Genomic DNA, 20011 nt, shown 5'->3' on the forward strand with positions numbered 1-20011 from the left:
AAATACTGGATCTCTACCTAATACCATATTCAGAAGTGGGCTCCATGGGATTAAAGACCTAAATGTAAAAATATAAAGCTATATAATTAATATAGTAAAAAATGGAAGATAATTTTCTGTTCTGGAGCAGGAAAGGACATCAGAAGCTCAAACCAGATGGCAAAAAAAGAAAAAATGTATTTAATTAATCAAGATTGATGCTTTCTATTCAATGAAGGACCCCAATGTCAAAGTTAAATAGAGAAGACAAGTTGGGGACACCTGGGTGATTCAGTCAGTTAAGCGCCTGCCTTTGGCTCAGGTCATGATGCCAGGGTCATGGGATCAAGTCCCACATCAGGGTCCCTGCTCAGCTGGAACCTGCTTCTCCTTCCCCCACTGCCTGCTGTTCTGCCTACTTGTGCACGCTGTCAAATTAATTAATTAATTAATTCAGTCTCTTTTAGAAAAGAGAGAGAGAGAGAAGACAAGTTGGAAAAAGAAATTTGCCAATGTCTGAAACCAGCAAAGGACTAATCCCTATAGGGAGTTAGGATTACGGGAACTCCTGCACATACACGGTGAAAAGACTAACCCCAGTAGAAAGAGGGCCCAAGTACATGAACAGGTCACGAATGGTGGAGAAACCTAAAAGGCCAACAAACATATGAAGAAATAGTCAAACTCAGCAGTTTTTAGAGATGGGCAAAATAAAATAACCATAAAATAACCAGGATGTAACTTTGAAACTAACAAGCTGGGAAGCCAGATGGCATCAGATGAGGGTGTAGTGCAGGTTGCAGGAATCCTTATGCACTGCGGGGAGGAATGCAGACTGGTGAGGCAGGGCAGACTGACAGCGCCTGGGCAAATAGACATCCCCTGGGCGCCAGCTCTTTAGCCTCTGGTCACAAAGGAGCTTCCATGGGGCTGTTGACTGCAGTGTTGTTTGTCCAAGAGTTTGGAGGCGATCAAGGTGTTCTCTGCTGGGAGAACAGGTAGACTACAGGCTGGCGGATGCACTCGCAGAGTGTCTGGTAACAGGCAGAAGCAACAGAGATGGGCCTGCCCCTGTGCTGAATGAAAAGAGTTAGAAACAGGGTGGGATATGACGAAGCCCTATTTATGTAAGTTACGAATACAGGCATGTAAAATAACTACTGGGAAGAGTTGATACATATGAGAGGATATTAGATTGAATGTATTAGAATAGGAGGGAAGATAAAAGAACAAATCAATCAAATGAGAGATATGAGGTGCCTCTGGAGGACAGTTAGCCATGGTTGGAGGAATGTGATTGTCTCACCCTGTGCACCTATGGGGGACGTCTAGAGGTAGGGAAGAGAAGATACCATAATTGCATTTATTATTTTTGTTTTGTAAAAAAGAAACCAAAAACAAGGCATCAAAAAGTTAGAGCTTTTGGAAGTTTGTCATTAAACTCTTCTACCTTAATCTCTCATTAAAGATTAGAAGTAGAAGGAGGTAGAGGGTAGAGTATTAAAATCGGCCTTAAGCACTAATTAAAATGCATTTGCTCAGCCTTTTTATGAATAGATAAAACCTAAGAACAAATTATAAATTCTTGTGCAGTCATAATAAGTGATGTCAAGCAGTGGCGAGAACGCCTAGCTGTTCTGGAAAGACTGTTGGACAGAAGTAAACTGAGCACTTGTAGGTGTGCCTGTCTTTGCTTCTCAGGAGTGGTCCCCATCTCACAACTTGAAGAGCCTGAGAAAGAAACAATTGGCCACCCGAGAGGCCATGGCCCGCCAGACTGTGGTCTCAGACACAGAGCTGAGCATCGTGGAGTCCTCCGTAATCAGGTGCGGTGTGCTGTTTCCTGCCTCTCTCATTCGTGATACCAGTGTCCTTGTGGGGGAACTTGCCAAGTGCCATCCAAAGGCATCAGTAGTACCTTGTTGTATTTCAGTCCATACCTGGACAACTGAAGAGCTAATTTTATTATTTCATTGCTTAGCGCAGTCAGTAATGTGTACAGTAATAACCTCATGTCAGCATCCATTAGCAAGCATGACCATTCTCACTACCCTTCTGTTCCCTAAACTTCAGCTTCTGGAATTCAAATGAATGTCATGTGAACATCCAGGTAGATCATATTGTCATTTATACACAAAAGCAAATGTGTAGCAAAAGCTAGATTTATATGGACTGTCCCCATTTCTATCCCCACGAGTTTTACAAATAAAAAAACCTCAGCAAGAATGATGGGTGAAGGTAAGGCCTCTCTTTCTGCAGCAGAAACAGTGAACAAGTTTCTTGTGTGAAGTCTAGATGACGACATTTCTCTGTATGGGATAAATGACCTGTTGGGTGTAGTTTGTGCTTTCCTATTATTAGTTGGGCCAAGATTAGTGTCAGTGCTTTTTCTTTTTTTTCTTTTTAGGTAAATAGTTTTGGACCTTTTGTTAATGCATCTGTATTTTGGGCAAGTTAATTAATGTGTGTGTCACTCTAGGGAAAAGAAATATCTTTATCTTATTCCTGTCTATCCCAAAGCTTGTTGCAGGAGGCAGAAAGTAAATCTGAACTCAGTCAGAACATCTCTGCCCGGGAGCATTTTGTGTTTACTGATAATGACGGCCAAGTTTATCATCTCACAGTGGAAGGAAATTCAGTGAAAGATAGTGCTCGGATTCCACCAGATGTGAGTCCAACTCTTGATTACATCTTCATGAAGGGTTCTTCTCAAAGATTTTGTTGATTCCGTTTCCACTGAAGCCATAGTTAAGTTGTGAAGCTATTCCAGGAAGGTTTAACGTAAATAATAAACTTGATTATTTAAGGAGATATTATCATTGATTAAACCGTTAGAGAATAACATGTAACTACTTAGAGTAAATACTTACCATGTGCTACTTATTTTTTTATCCCCTTAATAATCCATGAGGAATTCTTTCCATTTTAACTATGAGAGAATCAAGGGAGACTAAGTAACTTTCTCAGTGTTACCCAGCTTAGTGACATGACAGTTTTTAACTGAGGTCTGTCTGTTTGATTCCATTATCTCTCCTCTTCCTACTTCAGGCATTACCTTGGAGGATTTGACTTACACTCTAGCATCATTTTGGGGTCATAGTAATCAGGTTGTAGGTGCAATAGCATTATTAATATTTACTAATTTATATCTGTCCTTCTAGGACCTTGTGAAATCCTCTGATTGAGGTTCTCTAGTTTGTAATTTGTGTCCACATGTATCTTATAGGTTGTTTCTAATGGATAGATAAGAAGATATTTTTGTTAACTAGTACTGTTCTAATGGTTAAGTGGAGGCATGAGATGATCTCATAAATGTATTTATTTAAAATGTCATCTAAAAATAGACAGTTTTGGTTGAATGTCAACCCCTATATCTTGCAGGTGGCTCAGGACGGTGGCTGGGGTGGGAGGGTCCACTTCCAGGGCGGCTGACTCACCGGCCATAAGTAATGCCGGCTCTTGGCGCGTGGCCTCAGTTCTTTCTCGCAGTGACAGTCTCCATAGGGCTGGCTGAGTGTCGTCACCACATGACAGCTGGCTTCCCCCACAGTGAGTCATCCAGGAGAACACAGAAAAAGCTTCAGAGTCTTTTAGAACCTAGTCTGAGAAATCACACTCTGTCGTTCCCTCAGTGCTGCTGGTTCACGGGTCAGTCCTGTTCATTTGGGAGGTGACTGCCAAGGGACATGAATAGCACAAGGCAGGATCAGTGGGGGGGGTCTGTGAGAGGCTGCTGCCACATTGTCCTTAAAACAACATGAGAAGAGTTGAGGCCATCCAAACCACCTTCTCTACTAAAAATGGAAACTAACATGTGAAAGTTTCATTTTTACTATTTTTTTAAATATTATATAGAACAAGTCATACCTGAGACTTAGTAATGTCTGTTTTGAACTTTCTCTAACGTCACTAGTTTGAAAGGTGAAAGTAGTAATGCAAATATGAAAGGTTGGTATTTGGTCATAATAGGAAAAGGAACTTACTTTACGTGTATCGGAAGAAAAACTGCTAAGGAGAGCAGACCTAAGAGTTGCAGTGTTAGTGTAGCTGTCCTTTGAAATACCAATTTGCTGTCTTAGGAACATAGAGAGTTCCTGCTCTAGAACCGCGGAGAAGGCCGTACCTGAAGTCTTCCAGCGCCTCGCACAGGCAGCTCTGTCTGTGTCTGATCACTTCACACTTGCGATTAGGATGTAGAAACAATCTGGTAATTTTTTGAGATGCCAATTCCTCCTTAACCCAGAAAAAGTTTAAAGCTTTTAGACAGTAGACCCTACTTTTCCTTTTTTTTTTTTTTTTTATTATTTTTTTTATTTTTTTCAGCATAACAGTATTCATTATTTTTGCACCACACCCAGTGCTCCATGCAATCCGTGCCCTCTACAATACCCACCACCTGGTGCCCCCAACCTCCCACCCCCCCCCCCTTCAAAATTCTCAGATCGTTTTTCAGAGTCCATAGTCTCTCATGGTTCACCTCCCCTTCCAATTTCCCTCAACTCCCTTCTCCTCTCCATCTCCCCTTGTCCTCCATGCTATTTGTTATGCTCCACAAATAAGTGAAACCATATGATAATTGACTCTCTCTGCTTGACTTATTTCACTCAGCATCATCTCTTCCAGTCCCGTCCATGTTGCTACAAAACTTGGGGATTCATCCTTTCTTTTTTCTTTTTCTTTTTTTTTTTACAGCTTTATAAACATATATTTTTATCCCCAGGGGTACAGGTCTGCGAATCGCCAGGTTTACACACTTCACAGCACTCACCATAGCACATACCCTCCCCAATATCCATCACCCCACCCCCCTCTCCCAACCCCCTCCCCCCATCAACCCTCAGTTTGTTTTGTGAGATTAAGAGTCACTTATGGTTTGTCTCCCTCCCAATCCCATCTTGTTTCATTTACTCTTCTCCTACCCCCTCAACCCCCCATGTTGCATCTCCTCTCCCTCATATCAGGGAGATCATATGATAGTTGTCTTTCTCCGATTGACTTATTTCGCTAAGCATGATACCCTCTAGTTCCATCCACGTTGTCGCAAATGGCAAGATTTCATTTCTTTTGATGGCTGCATAGTATTCCATTGTGTATATATGGAACAAATAATCCTAAAATTTATATGGAACCAGAAAAGACCTCGAATAGCCAAAGGAATATTGAAAAAGAAAGCCAAAGTTGGTGGCATCACAATTCCGGACTTCAAGCTCTATTACAAAGCTGTCATCATCAAGACAGCATGGTACTGGCACAAAAACAGACAACATAGATCAATGGAACAGAATAGAGAGTCCAGAAAAGACCCTCAGCTCTATGGTCAACTCATCTTTGACAAAGCAGGAAAGAATGTCCAATGGAAAAAAGACAGCCTCTTCAATAAATGCTGTTGGGAAAATTGGACAGCCACATGCAGAAAAATGAAATTGGATCATTTCCTTACACCACACACGAAAATAGACTCAAAATGGATGAAGGATCTCAATGTGAGAAAGGAATCCATCAAAATCCTCGAGGAGAACACAGGCAGCAACCTCTTCGACCTCAGCCGCAGCAACATCTTCCTAGGAACATCACCAAAGGCAAGGGAAGCAAGGGCAAAAATGAACTTTTGGGATTTTATCAAGATCAAAAGCTTTTGCACAGCAAAGGAAACAGTGAACAAAACCAAAAGACAACTGACAGAATGGGAGAAGATATTTGCAAATGACATATCAGATAAAGGGCTAGTGTCCAAAATCTATAAAGAACTTAGCAAACTCAACACCCAAAGAACAAATAATCCAATCAAGAAATGGGCAGAGGACATGAACAGACATTTCTGCAAAGAAGACATCCAGATGGCCAACAGACACATGAAAAAGTGCTCCATATCACTCGGCATCAGGGAAATACAAATCAAAACCACCATGAGATATCACCTCACACCAGTCAGAATGGCTAAAATGAACAAGTCAGGAAATGACAGATGCTGGCGAGGATGCGGAGAAAGGGGAACCCTCCTACACTGTTGGTGGGAATGCAAGCTGGTGCAACCACTCTGGCAAACAGCATGGAGGTTCCTCAAAATGTTGAAAATAGAACTACCCTATGACCCTGCAATTGCACTGCTGGGTATTTACCCTAAAGATACAAACGTAGTGATCCGAAGGGGCACGTGCACCCGAATGTTTATAGCAGCAATGTCTACAATAGCCAAACTATGGAAAGAACCTAGATGTCCATCTACAGACAAATGGATAAAGAAGATGTGGTATATATACACAATGGAATACCTACTTTTCCTTTTTATAGAAGTTTCTTTCGGGATGGTAATTGTGCCTCACAGCCTTTAAGATTCTGTGTATTTTTGTGGAGGTCCAAAGTCAGGGTATAGCAGGTCCCCAGCTGCCTGCCCGAGCCTTTTATTCCACAGCTGGAAGCAGCTTTCTCAGGGAGTGAGCAGCCTAATACAGATGCAGCCTCCAGTGAAATTAGTGCATATTTAGGGAAAATCCCTTCCCCTAAAACCAGCTAGGTTGCCTTTAGGGAAAGGTGTTTGAGCAGCTACTGAATAATACACGAGAAATTGGCTTTGGTTCATTATTTTTATTTTCTGTAATTTAAATATTTCCTAGGGACTGTCCTATAGAATTTAGGCAGAGGTTTTGTTTGATCGTTTTAATCCAATATTTATCTTACTCTCCTCCCAAATGTAAAGTATTAAACATTTGCTTTGAGTTGACTCCCTCTGCATTATGGCCCCAGAGCTATAGAGTATATAAAAATGGTAAAAAGAAGAGGAAGACTTGGCATATTTTAAATTTTGGAGCATCTGTAGTTGACTGTCTTTATTCAGAAAACTGGAACAGTGGGAGGGAATCAGTATCTCGATGTTGCTGTCAGCCTTCTGATCTTTTAAACATCACATTTTATATACAGAAACATAACAGTGTCAAGTAATAATACTCTGTTGAATTTTAATCTTAAATTGATTCTCTTGGGATTATTTGGAGCTACAAAGCAACTTTATGCCACATCCTCTGAAAGCTCCTTGGTATCTGCAAATGGTTGTATCCTATCAACAAACCCTCAGGTAGAAAGGTCTGGATTGTTTAATTATATAGTCATATTAATATGTCACCTACAAGCTGACTTCTGCTCTTATTTAAGCTTTAATTTTTAGTTTTAGAGGTTAGGAAGTAAGATTATAAAATGTGGGAGTTTTCAAGGCTAAAAAAGTAAACTGAAAGGCAAATTCTGAATTAAACATTCTGTTAATGTGGTCAGGAAAATGGAAATAAGATCTTGAAGTGCGGCTTCATATTATATAGAATTCTATTTAACATAATTTTCTAAGTTTTTTATTATTGAATTCTATAAAATACTCATTTTTAATCCAGTTTTTTCTTTTATTTCTTGACTACCACTAGGATTTGTGTAGTATTTGATGCATGGGCCAGTCTATTAACAGTCTGGCCATCCTGGAGCTTTCCCACTATGAACTAAGCATGTGAATTTTTATTTTTATTTTGTTTTATAAATGCAAAAAACAAGATTTCTGTTAAGTAAAAAAGTAGTTGAACAATATTATTTAATAATGAGCAATTTATTGACTGCTGTGTAGCAGGCGTTGTTTTGAGCCCTTTCCTGTATAAATGTATTAATACTAATAGGAACTCCTCAAGTTTCATGAGCTTAACTTTCTTTATTGATGACAAGTCTAAGACTCAGAAAGATTAAGTAAATGTGCCCCAAGCCACACAACAAATATACAGGATGAAGCCCAGATCTGAGCCCCAGTATCTGACTGTAGAGCCCAGGCTCTTAAGGTCTTTCGCACTACCTCTATGCATTTGTTAGATAGAGCTGCAAGCTCCTTTCTCCCCTCTCTCCCCCGCACCTCCCCTTGGACTTACTGCAGTACTGTTTCATTCTTATACTTGGGTTTCCGTATGTCTTTGCAGCGTCTTCTGTGAATTCAGATTGTGCAGATGCCTTTAATCTACAGTATCTCTTTACTGTCATTATTCCAGAAGGTATCAGGGAAGCTCTGGATCCTCTTTTCAGTAGAAAAACTGCTGCACAGTTCATTATGAAACAGCTCTGAGTTTCTTCTGGAACAGACTGATTTATCCTTTTGCAGTGAGTGAGAAGTTGGGAGACAAGGGCCCTTTGGAAAGGGTTTTCTTTTCTTCTCTTTATTGCTTTTAATTTGCTTTCTTTAAGGTATTTCTTCCTCAAAAAGCACCTCTTCTCTACAGATTTAGTTCAGATAACTTAATGGCCATCAAACTGAAATCTCTGGTTTCTTTATGGTTGAAATTGATAAGCTAGGTAGCTCTTCTAGTGTCCCAAGTCTGTTAGTATTTTATGGCATACATACCAAAGCAAAACCATTTATTATTAAGTTTTATTAAAATATCTTTATTATTTTATCACATTTATTAATTAAAAACATTACTCTGCTATGATGGCTTATAAGTAGTGAAAACTATGTGTATCTATTGCTTTTGTTTTCTAGGGAAGTATGGGTAGTATTACCTGCATCGCTTGGAAAGGTGACACATTAGTTCTTGGAGATATGGATGGAAATTTAAATTTTTGGGATTTGAAAGGCAGAGTATCCAGGTATGAATCAAGAATTCAGTATTATTTGGGGGCACCTGGGTGGCTCAGCGAGTTAAACCTCTGCCTTCGGCTCAGGTCATGATCTCAGGGTCCTGGGATCGAGCTCACATCGGGCTCTCTGCTCTCAGCAGGGAGCCTGCTTCCCCCTCTCTCTCTGCAGGCTTCTCTGCCTACTTGTGATCTCCTTCTGTCAAATAAATAAATAAAATCTTTAAAAAAAAAAAAAAAGAATGCAGTATTATTTGGGGCACCTGGGTGTCTCAGTTGTTTGAGCCTCTGACTTTGGTTTTAGCTCAGGTCATGATCTCAGGGTCCTGAGATCAAGCTCCTTGTCAGGCTCTCTGCTCAGTAAGGTGTCGGCTTCTCTCCCTCTCCCTCTGCCCCTACCCATGCTCCTGCTTGTTCTCTCTCTCTCACTCTCTAAATAAAACTAAATAAAATCTTTTAAAAAGATGCAATATTATTTGTTTAAAAAGAAAAAGTAACTTCTTGATATGGATGCATTGGAGGCTCTTGACCTGTTAAGTAGGATCATTAAACATGACCAAGTATAGCTCAGACCCTTGGGTCTCTTGTTGCTCAACTTGGGAGGAAGAGCTTGAGCCAAGCTCTGGGTCATTCATAGGAGACACTTCCCTGCAGGTGGCCCATGACGAAGTGTTGGGGCATTATTCCCTCATCATTAAAGGGCTGACCCTTTCTGTCATATGGGACCCCTCTTCCTGAAAGCAAAATGGTTCTCACGTCACCAGACCTTGTCAAAAGCAGACCTAGAAAAAGTCATCGGACATCGTTTCCAGTGACAAGGTATTACTCTATGTCATATTGGCATCTTGTTTTTTTTGTCTGTTTTCAGAGGAATACCTACACACCGAAGCTGGGTGAGGAAGATTCGTTTTGCTCCCGGTAAAGGAAACCAGAAATTAATAGCAATGTACAATGATGGTGCTGAAGTGTGGGATACTAAAGAGGTAGGCCCAGCTCCATGAGGGGACACTCAAACCAAGCTGCTGGTCACAGGAGCTGTAATTTTTTTCTTCCTTCTGATTTAGAAATAAAGCCTATGAAATGGGTTTTTCAGACTTCTTAAAATGATTTTCTGGCTTTTAATGGTCTCACTGTCTTTGGGATCTTCAAAATGCAGTCTGTATGTGGAAGAGAGATTGCCAAAGGCTGTTCAGTTTTAACTTGCACTGGGTCTTTGCCACTGGCATTGTCTGTGATAAACATCTTCCTTTTCTTTCTGAAAATGACCACCAAATTCACTCTTGAAGGTTCAGATGGTGAGCAGTTTAAGAAGTGGAAGAAATGTGACCTTTCGGATATTGGATGTGGACTGGTGTACATCAGATAAAGTGATCTTGGCATCAGACGATGGGTGTGTCAGAGTCCTGGAGATGTCTCTGAAGTCCACTTGTTTTAGAATGGATGAACAAGAGCTAACCGGTACGGAGTGCCAATGAAAGGCTCAGTGACGCCTTCTTTATTTTGCACAGGCTGCTCTCTTCTGTTTCATTTTAGTCTTACTTTCTAACAATCTGAGTTTAAGGAAATAGATTAACTTCAAGCTTGAGGGTTTTTACCGCTGAGATGCTGGACTCTGTAACTGCAGATGTCTGTCATTCTCCGTCTCCAGGTTGGCAAGTGCTCCTTGAGGAGTGCTTTGTCAAAGATCAGAGGTATTTACATAAAAATGGTTCACTTAGAATTTAAGGAGAACTCAGGGCTGCCTGGGTGGCTCAGTTGGTTAAGTGCCTGCCTTCAGCTCAGGTCATGATCCCAGGGTCCTGGATCAATGCCCACATTGGGCTCCTTGCACAGCAGGGAGTCTCTTTCTCGGCCTTCCTCTGCCCCTCCCCCCTCCAGCTCATGCACACTCTCTGTCTCTCAAATAAATAAAATCTTTTTTTTTTTTTTAAATTTTTAAAAACAGAATTTAGGAGAACTCATCAGAGGACATGAATCTAGTGATAAGGTGCCACTGTTTTTTTAATAATGAGCTTTCTATCTTTTGCAAGCATATATCGCTGGGTGCACCTGGCTGGCTCAGTCAGAAGAGTGTGCAACTCTTCCTCTCAGGGTTGTGCGTTGGAGCCCCACATTGGCAGTAGGATTACTTAAATTAAAAAAAGAAAAGGGCAAGCATCTGTCACTGAAAAGTCACTTCGGAAAGTGTTCTCAGTGTCGTGAATGTTGATGCCTATCTTAAGACTTGTTAAATGGCCCGTCAAAATAAAATTAGATGATCGTGCTATTGTACCTTTTTTGTAAGGTTGTTTTGAGATTATTTTTTACCAGAATGAAGAACATTTTAGTAAATGTAACCTCATATGTGACTTAAAAAAAAAAAAAAAAAGAATAGGGTTGTGAACGCACCCATCAGTCATTTTGAAAGTCGGCTTTTGTCTGATGAAATGCAGTGTTCATCCTTGCAAGATACTTTGGGGTAGAGACAGACATTCTGACCCTCATGGGAGTGAAGCAGGAAACTTCCTACGTTAAGTCTTCTCCAGGCGTCCCTTTGAGTACACACCAGCCTGCTGAAAAGTTTCAGAGGAAACTTTAGTCACTTACTGGGTTTCAGCCTAGAGCTTTCCTCTCTGGGAACTGTGTGTACCTTTGTCGGATTGGTCTTTGGCACCTTCAGGGGCAGTAACATTTTAGAAACCTGTGCTTTCCCCTTGTGTTTGTACTCAAGGCACTCCCAAGTCGCTGCCAGTGCCGGCTGGGCTCCCTTGAAGTTGTGTTAGGTATGCTTTTGTTTTTGTCGATGTCCCAGCTCTGCTAGCAGCTTTGGGACCGCCACTTCCCCCTTTGTGACCTTGACCACCACTCGCCAAAGCCAGAAGCTGTGTGATGCTTTCCTGTGTCTGTGCCTGAGATGCTCAACGGTGCTGCGGAAGTGGCAGCATCTCCTCCTTCTGAAGCAAACTTAGTTATTAAGGAAATGGAGGGAACTTCAAGGGTTGTTTTCCTTTTTTAAATTAGCTACTGGTTCAAGGTTAAAGAGGTGTGTGAATGTAATCAAAATGTTTGGAAAGCTTTTCTACCCCTTTTAATTTAAAATTTCAATCTACCAAGGCCAGGGCAGCTTTTTCTTAAAGTGACTACAGAATTGGAGCCCATCATTAACACTGTGCTTGAACATTTGACCTGCAGATCGATTTTAGATTACATTTTCTTTTCAAGTTTTCAAAAAAAAAATCATTCCTACCCAGTCTGTAGTGCTGCAGCCTCAGCCAGAAAGGGAATATTTTTGAAATAGTAACAGGGAAGTTCAATATTGACCTTTAAACTCAGAACAACATTTGATACATATTAAAGAGTAAAAACTGGTGGTATGTGTAACTGCGGAGTTAGCACACAGATGTCTCTGTGTTCTGTTACATGCTGATTTGATCTTAGAAAGATATGTTCAATATATTTCTATTCTGGGGAATTAGAAATAGAGTTTAGACTTATTGATATGGGATAAAAATCATTTTAGGTCATATGCAGTGATACATTTAATAAATTTTCTTTAATTCTCCTTAATAGCAAGTAGAAAATACCCTAAAATACTGGGTCAAGTCTGTCAGTTTTCTTAGAATAGCTTAGATGGCCTGTTCCTCCCCTTCCGCCCTGTGTTGACATGTGTCTCAACCCTCCTCTAGCTCTAGTAACCAGGAAGGTCAGACACATGTAGATGAGGATCCCTGTTTTTGAGTTGAAGAACCCTTCTTGTCTGCTGCCTTATTTATCAGGGTCATAAAACAGCATAAAAAATCATAATACTTTTTTTTTTGGCAGCCTCTGGAAGGAATCAGAGAGGGTGAGACTTGTTTAATAGCATTCAAGTTGCAGTTTCCACACACTTTACATAGTATCCACAGGGTATTAGAGACTGTCTGTGCAACTTCCTCACAGCTGCTCGGGCCATTGCCTAACACGCCCCCATAGAAAGAAGCTTTCTACAGTCGGATTTATATGCACAGCTTGCCTCTTCATCTGCCTCTGCTTTCCACTCATTTCCACTGGTTTTCATCTGGGCTGTCTGGAAATGTGTCAGGATGTAGAGGTGTTGGGGCCGGGGGACATCTGGGGTTACTAAGCAGCATGCAGTGCAGGGAACGACCTGGGCAATGAGAAATGGTCTTGCCCAAAATGTCAGGTGTGTACCTTATCTTCCCTCTTCCCTCCCGCCACCCGCATTGTATCACAGGGACGAAATTACCCAAGCAGGGTCCCCTCCTTCCCAGACTGCCTGCTTACCGTGCCGTGGGCCACCTCCAGGTGCTGGGGGAGCAGTTTTCCTACTGTTCTTCTTGGCTCTTCGGTTCCTGATTTTCTGCATGGCTGTCACATAGGCAGCCAACAGTCTGGGTGTGTTTCTGTTTAACACCTCAGATAGCTGTAGCCCAGACTATGTAGAACCTGTGGGAGAAAAGTTAACAGTGATGCCAACTGCCTTTTTATTCTAATTGTAATGTCTAGAAGTGAATGAGCGTTTGTAGGTGAGTTTCTCCAGCTGGAAGATGATCACCTATTATTTTTTCATGGCTGTTCTTTGTCTTTGAGGAGAAAGATCTAAATTTATTTGAAGGTAGGAGGGAATAGAGTTCACTCTCAGTTTGTTCATGCTCATTGGGATGCTCTCAGCAATGTTTTGTTTTGGAGAAATAACACATTTGTTTTAAAGATCAGATGTTTCCCTCCGTTTACTCGGGCTTGGTCATTGCTGTCTTGCTCACGTTATGTTAAAAACTCTGGAGTGCTGCTTTCTCAGAACATTCTCTTGTGTCTTTTCACTGTCCGTTGATTAAGAAACTACACATATCACAGAAACTTTCTCTGTTTCCAAGCTTAATTTGTACCATTAAGTTTTTGTCCCCTCACACTATTTCCAAACATTTTGTAAGCTAACACTAGCAGCCACTGTCATCTTGAGAGCTGGAGCGTTCCTTGGTTCTCATCTAGTAAGGATGACTAAAGAGAAAGTGCTAAGTAAACCTGCCTTTATCCTTTCCAGTGCTGGTTTTAATGGTTCTGTAGGTATGTAGGTGAGTCTCATTCTTACCAGGTATATTCTTCCCTTTATAACCTGAATGTAAAAGATAAATTTGACTGAATAGGAAATGGGGAAAAAACAACAACAACAAACAAACCAAAAAAACCTTTCATAGAACAAAAACTATAAGCAAAGCAAAATACATATGATAACCTGGGAGAAGGTATTTGCAAGTCTTTAGTAGGCTGTCCACAGAGAAGAAAAAAATATATACAAATGGCCCTTAAACATATGAAAAGATGCTCAACTTTATTCCTAATAAGAAAAATACAAATTAAAACTATACTAGGAAACTGCTTCTCAACTATCAGATTAATAAAAATTCAGGAGCTTGAAAACATGCTCTTGCAAGTCTAAGAAAACAAGTACGGTCATTCAGTGTTCGTGGAGGAGTTCCTGTAGGAAGGAATCTGGCAGTACTTAGCAAAGCAGCCTGTATATTTACCTTTTATATTCATTGATTCCAATACCAAGAATTCACGTTAACTTGGGCATCCATATATGTGACCATAGCAAAATTGGGGAAAGAATAAATCTGGAAACATCCACACAATGGAGTAGTCTGCAGCACTTAAACAGAATGAGGAATGTCTCTGAACCGTGGAGTGATAGGGTATGAATGGGTGAGAAATGCAAGTGTTCAAGGGTGTGTGGTCTGCAAAGGCGTTTGCTTATTTTACAAAACAAGACAATTTAAAAAACCCAGAATAATCCAAGAACTAAGAAAATGATTATTTATAGAAGGTAGACAGATTAAAAGAATGAGGATGGGGTGAAACTTCAATGAATACACTAATATTATATAGTTTCAGCTTTTGAGTCATTTAAATGTTATACATATTCAAAAAATACAGACTTGAACAGCATGGGGGTTACGGCTGATGAGGTTACATCAGGTTCCTGCTCCTGATGGCCTGCCATTGCCGGAAGCCTTACCGATGACGTAAATAGCCAACAAATACATATTTTGTATGTTACATGTATTACAGGCTGTATTCTTATAAAGTAAGGTAGAGAAAAGAAAATGTTATTAAAATCATAAGGGGTTTTCATAAAATCATCATAATTTGAAATCATAACGGAAAATACATTTATAGTACTGTGCTGTATTTATTGAAAAAAAATCGTCTATGAGTGGACCTGCATAGTTCAAACCCATATTGTTCAAGGGTCAACTGTATAATGAAAACAAGAAGGATGAAAGAAAAAACAAACCCTAAAATTGGACAAAGAGACCATTGAACTTAACCGTATGAACAAATTGGTAAGAATATAGTTCTCGTAACTGAAATGCAGGGTTCTCACAGTGCCCCTTAGTGGTTCATACTTTGAGGATGAAAAAGAGCCGTCTGGGGTTTTCAGCTTCAGTAGTTGGCAGTAGTCGTTGTGAAATGTTTTGTGCATATTATGGACTGGAACAAACTAGTAAATAAATTGCAATTTAGGAGAACCAGAGTTCCTGCTGAGGGAAAAGGGAGACACAGATGTGGGGGTGGAGGGGTGTGAGGAGGAAGAGCTTTTCAGGGTGGGTCTGAATTTGACTTTAAATATTATTTCTTTATTTCCTGGCTGTGTGTACTAATTTCAGGCATAGAAGCAATGACATTTCAGTGGCAGGGAACTCTCTTAGCACCCAGATTTGGTTTATAAATTCTGTTTCTTGACCTAAAAGAACCAGGGCTCCTTGGGCAGTTTGCTCCAGGACAGAGGCGAGAAAGCTGCGAAATGAGTCTGGGACATTTTGTGGTGCCAGCAGCTAAGGAAGGAATTGAAAAACCAGGGAGGGCCCGTCACAAACATACAGAAACGAGCATTTAGAGGCTTCCGCTGCCAAAGCTGGGGCAGTCTGAGGGTCGTGAAGAATAACATTGGTATCGACAGCAGTGTTGGACTTCTTTTTTTTTTAATCCTTTATTCCATAGTAATATTCCCAGCGAAAGAGGAAGGGGCCTGGGGAGGAAGGGAAAGCTCATGTTTACAGAAGAATGCCAATTATAAATGTAGACAGAGTGATAGAATTAGAGAATCACCAATTCCCACTCCTAATGTAAGAGTTGATTCAAGCCAGGATCACTGGTGGGTGTTAGATCACTGGGTGGAAGGGCATTGAGGAATAGGAAATTTGGTCTCACAGTATCTCGCCATAATTGTGAAGGGGAAAAAGATGCCTTGACTTCGAGAGAGCCCATGAGTTCACCTTAACCAGATGACCACATTTCGTGTTACCCGGTGGCTAGCTAACATGCCCCTCTGCCGGGATGCAGTAGGAAGTACGCAACATCCCTTGTGTCCACTTCTTGCCCAGAATGTTTAGCCTGAGTCTGATGCTCAGTGGAGATCATTTCCTACGACACTCAACAGACCAGACTTTTCAAAAATGACAACATTGTGTAAGACCAAAGACAAAAAGATGAGAGGACTGTTCTAAATTAAGGGAGACTCAGGAGACATGAGAAGCCAGTGCAGGCAGAATATAGCCCTCACGATAGGGAGTAACAGAGGACCTCTGAATGTGGACTGCAGTTTAAGTGATTTTAATGAATCAGTATTAAAACTCTTGGGTGCAAAAAAAATATATAGTATTAGAAATATTTCTGGCCATTTTCTGACTCTGAAAAGTCCACATAAGGTATTTTATTTAAGATGTAATACTTAGCTAACTACATACAACCATGGTTTCTAAAGCAGTAGTCTCTAACAGAAAAGTAACGTGAGCCACATATGTTTACATTTTCTGGTACTCGGTGTTAAAAGTGAAAAATGGATAAAATTAATTTTAATAAAAATTTTATTTAACCCAACATATCCAGAGTTTTATCATTTCAACCTGTAGTAGGTATTAAACAGAACTGATGAGATATTTCAGTTTTGCACGCTCAGTTTTCAGAACCCAGGGTGTACTTAACATTGGAACATGGATCATGGGGCGCCTGGGTGGCTCAGTTGTTAGGTGGCTGCCTTCGCCCGGGGTCATGATCCCAGGGTCCTGGGGTAGAGCCCTGTGTCAGGCGTCCTGCTCATTGGGGAGCCTGCTTCCCCCTCTTCCTCTGCCTGCTGCTTCCCCTGCTTGTGCGCTTTCTCTCTCTCTCTCTCTCTCTCTGTCAAATAAATAAATGAAATCCTTAAAAAAAAAAAAGAATCAATTTAGGGGACACATTTTTTCAGCAGAAATACTTAAGCTGCATTTAGATTTTATAAAATTGACAACTGAAAAAGCAGTTATGTATCCCTGAGTAGATGTAAAAGTTATCCAATGACTGAATCAAGTATTTTAAAATTTAAGTTAGTTAAAATTAATTAAGGTTAATTAGTTAAAATTAATTAATGAAGTCCTAAAGAACTCTTTTTTTAGTCCTGAAGAACTCTTTACTGGTTGAGCATCTGACCTGGTGGGGCTGTGTTAGGTAGCCACAACACGGTTGCCTGGGTACTGGGACCTTTGGGCCTTCGGCTTCCTTGAATTAGAATATGTTTAAAAAAAAAAAAAAGAAGCAAATCTTGTTTATTATGTCCTAAGTAAGCCCACTGCTGCATGTAGGGGATGCGAGGGCCCCTGGTCTAGGGGGATAGGAGCTGCCCTTTTAAGTAAGACCTGAGGATGCCTTTGATGAGCGGGGTGACCTGATAGCTCTAGTGACAAGCTCAGGGTTGATGGGCTGTGTTATTTGAATAGTCTCAGAAAAGCAAAGACAGCAAATGGTGTAAGAGGATACAAGTAAATATTATTTTTAGTATTTTAAAATAATGAGCTTTATTAGTATCTGTTGAGTCGTTGCATTAAACCTTTTCACGTAGGATCAGTGTTTTTAAACCATACAGGACACTTAAATTTTAAAAAGGGGAAGAAAGAGCTATTCATCAGTTTGAATGAAGAGAATCTCTGCACGCTTAGCCCGTTTGTCTTTAAGCAGTGACAGCATTGAATGTACTCTCAGCTGCCACCAGACTTAATGCGTCGTTCTTTGTTGACTTTTCCGTAAACTGCTGTAGCTGAAGCTTCACAGCAAACAATAAAATTCTGTTTTATTAAAAGAAAGAACTTACTTAATTTTTTAAAAATTTTATCTAGAGCCTGTGTGGTGCCCCTATCTCCTTGTTCCAAGGGCCTCCCTTGCCTTGAAAGCTTTCTTACTACACCAGCCATGGAATGGACAGTATTCTTTGGACATTTCTCAGGTGTAAGTTTTTACCATTTTTATTTTCCTTTCGTAATTTGCTTGGGGTTAAAGGGCACCCACGAAAACCAGCAGGCGCCTGTACTCGGGGGTTTAAAAGGATTGGAAAAAAACAAGCTGAGGCAGAAATAGTAGATGCACTGAAAGATCCTTTATCCTGCCTTGCTGGGGTCTTTGGGAGCGGGCAGGCGTGGGGCGCTGGGGTTCGTGAGCTGCTCTGGGCAGTTGTAGTCAGAACACGGGGATGGCACAGTGAGTGCGGAGAGAGCCAGTTAGGCCAAGAGGAATTTGAGGCCAGGCTTCAAATTCTTTTTAAAAGCAGTAAGAGGGCTCAGTCGGTTAAGGGACCAGCTCTTGATTTCAGCTCAAACCATGATCTCCGGGTCCTGGGATGGAGCCCCACTTCAGGCTCCACGGAGTCTGCTTGTCCCTCTACCTCTGTGCCCTCCTCCCACGCTCTCTCTCTCTCAAATAAATAAAATATATAAAAGAAAAAAGCAGCAAGAATGAGCTTATTACAGAGATATTTTCTGTTTTATGAATCTTACTGCCTGCCTCATTACAAAAATATATTCACAGTAACTATTATTAGTAGTTATTAGTTAAACCGACAAGCGTTACTGAACTTAGGCCATGTGGAGAGCACAGATAGGCATGGGTTAGGGGAATACAACAAATACTGGGATGAGGTATCTGGATACTTCAGGAAGTATCTTCTTAGAGAAAGGAATGTCCATTTTGCAGAGCAGAAGAGCACATCCCTTCAGTCATTGCTGGGTTTCTTATTAATGTGAATCTAAGCATGATGGTTTTTAGAGCCCGCTGATAAATTTTCTGGTTTCTTGAAAGCCAGAGAGACATTCATTACTCATTCTTTTGTTTTACCTAAACGAGGTGAAAGCAGACATGAAAGGTGGTTGGTGGGTTCTTGAGTAATTGCTGTTTGGTCTTTAGCCAGCTTTTTAAAGCAGGGACTGCTGAGAAGTTATTTCTCTATTGGTACAACTTTTTTTCTGGTGAAGAAATGTGTGGTTGTAAGTGAAAGAGAATGAGCTTATTCAAAATCTTTTCTGCACAGTGATTATCCAGAAAATGAAGAAGTAAAGAATCTCCTTCAAGAGCAGCTGAATTCATTATCAAAGTAAGCATCCCAGCTATGTTTTAATAGAGGGTATGACTATGAAAAAGAAAATGCAGTCATTTAGGCTTTTTTGAAATTAGAGTAGGTTTTGTTTCAGAAAATGTTAGGAGCCCAAGGAGGAAGGTTCTGTTCAGAACCATTCTGTTCGGAAGCTTATTTCCCTTGAGAATCTTTGTGTTGTAGAAAACATAATTATTTAGTAGTTACGGTGACAGCATCTGCCTTCACCAAGATCCTCAGTGTTAGACGGCTGTGGTCCCGTATCAGTGCAGGAACGGAAGCTGTGGTGTGAGCGTCGCCGTAGCTCAGCCTGCCTCGACCACAGATGCCCCACGAAGCTCCTCAGGTGGGAGGCCACGCACAGTGCCGTTCTTCTGTGGCAGCTGCCTTTTCTAAAATAAATTCTCCGCGTCAGGTGCTGTGTGTGCACAGTGCTAAGAAATCAGTATGTTCCCTAGAGCCAAGAGCATTTAAGAGGATGTATTGGGAATAATATTGCAAAGGAAGTAGAAACATATGGGTCCATCAGTTCTTGATTAAATAGAATACATTTTTGCAATCTTAGAATCTATCACATGTAATCACAGTATGTAATACATTTTCCATGTTTTATTGACACCAAATTCAAAATAATTATTGTTTTCTGTATCCAAAAGGTAACATTTATGTTTAAGGAGAAAAGATTTAAAGAGCATCTTTCCCCCTCCCGACCTGAATATTCTGTTTGTGGCTATTTTAGGAGTATCAATTTATAAAAACATGTCTTTCTTCCTTAAATATTTTTTGGAATAGTTTCTGAATCTCTCTTTTCTAAAGTGCATAGTGTTTCTGATGAGTAGCAAAGTCATTTTGCCAACCGTGACATTCTTATTCCTATAGTGAGATAGCTGTTCATGTTTCCAAAACCATGAGTTAAACTCTTGCAGGACTGTAAGCTAGAATCAGAGCCTCACCCCCTGTGATGGTTGACAGGTACCAGTTCTCCAGGCCTAGACCCACCGTGAGCCTTTTAAAACATTTGTCATTTCACGGTCACGGCAAAGTAACTTCCTTTGTCAGTTC

The 20011-nt window shown here is 40.6% G+C and overlaps 1 protein-coding gene across 1 annotated transcript in view; it reads left to right on the forward strand.

Annotated features, from left to right (window-relative positions):
• WDR11 (WD repeat domain 11) overlaps window positions 1–20011 on the forward strand; it is a 68913-nt gene that overhangs the window by 32857 nt on the left and 16045 nt on the right. The window contains exons 15-21 of the mRNA XM_047702098.1: window positions 1681–1805; window positions 2500–2647; window positions 8480–8586; window positions 9443–9557; window positions 9861–10032; window positions 17703–17811; window positions 18887–18949. Of these exons, the coding sequence (XP_047558054.1) occupies window positions 1681–1805; window positions 2500–2647; window positions 8480–8586; window positions 9443–9557; window positions 9861–10032; window positions 17703–17811; window positions 18887–18949 (839 nt within the window). The remainder of the gene's footprint in view (window positions 1–1680; window positions 1806–2499; window positions 2648–8479; window positions 8587–9442; window positions 9558–9860; window positions 10033–17702; window positions 17812–18886; window positions 18950–20011) is intronic.

The sequence above is a fragment of the Lutra lutra genome, chromosome 14 (genome assembly GCF_902655055.1).
Source record: "Lutra lutra chromosome 14, mLutLut1.2, whole genome shotgun sequence".
Lineage (NCBI taxonomy): Eukaryota > Metazoa > Chordata > Mammalia > Carnivora > Mustelidae > Lutra > Lutra lutra.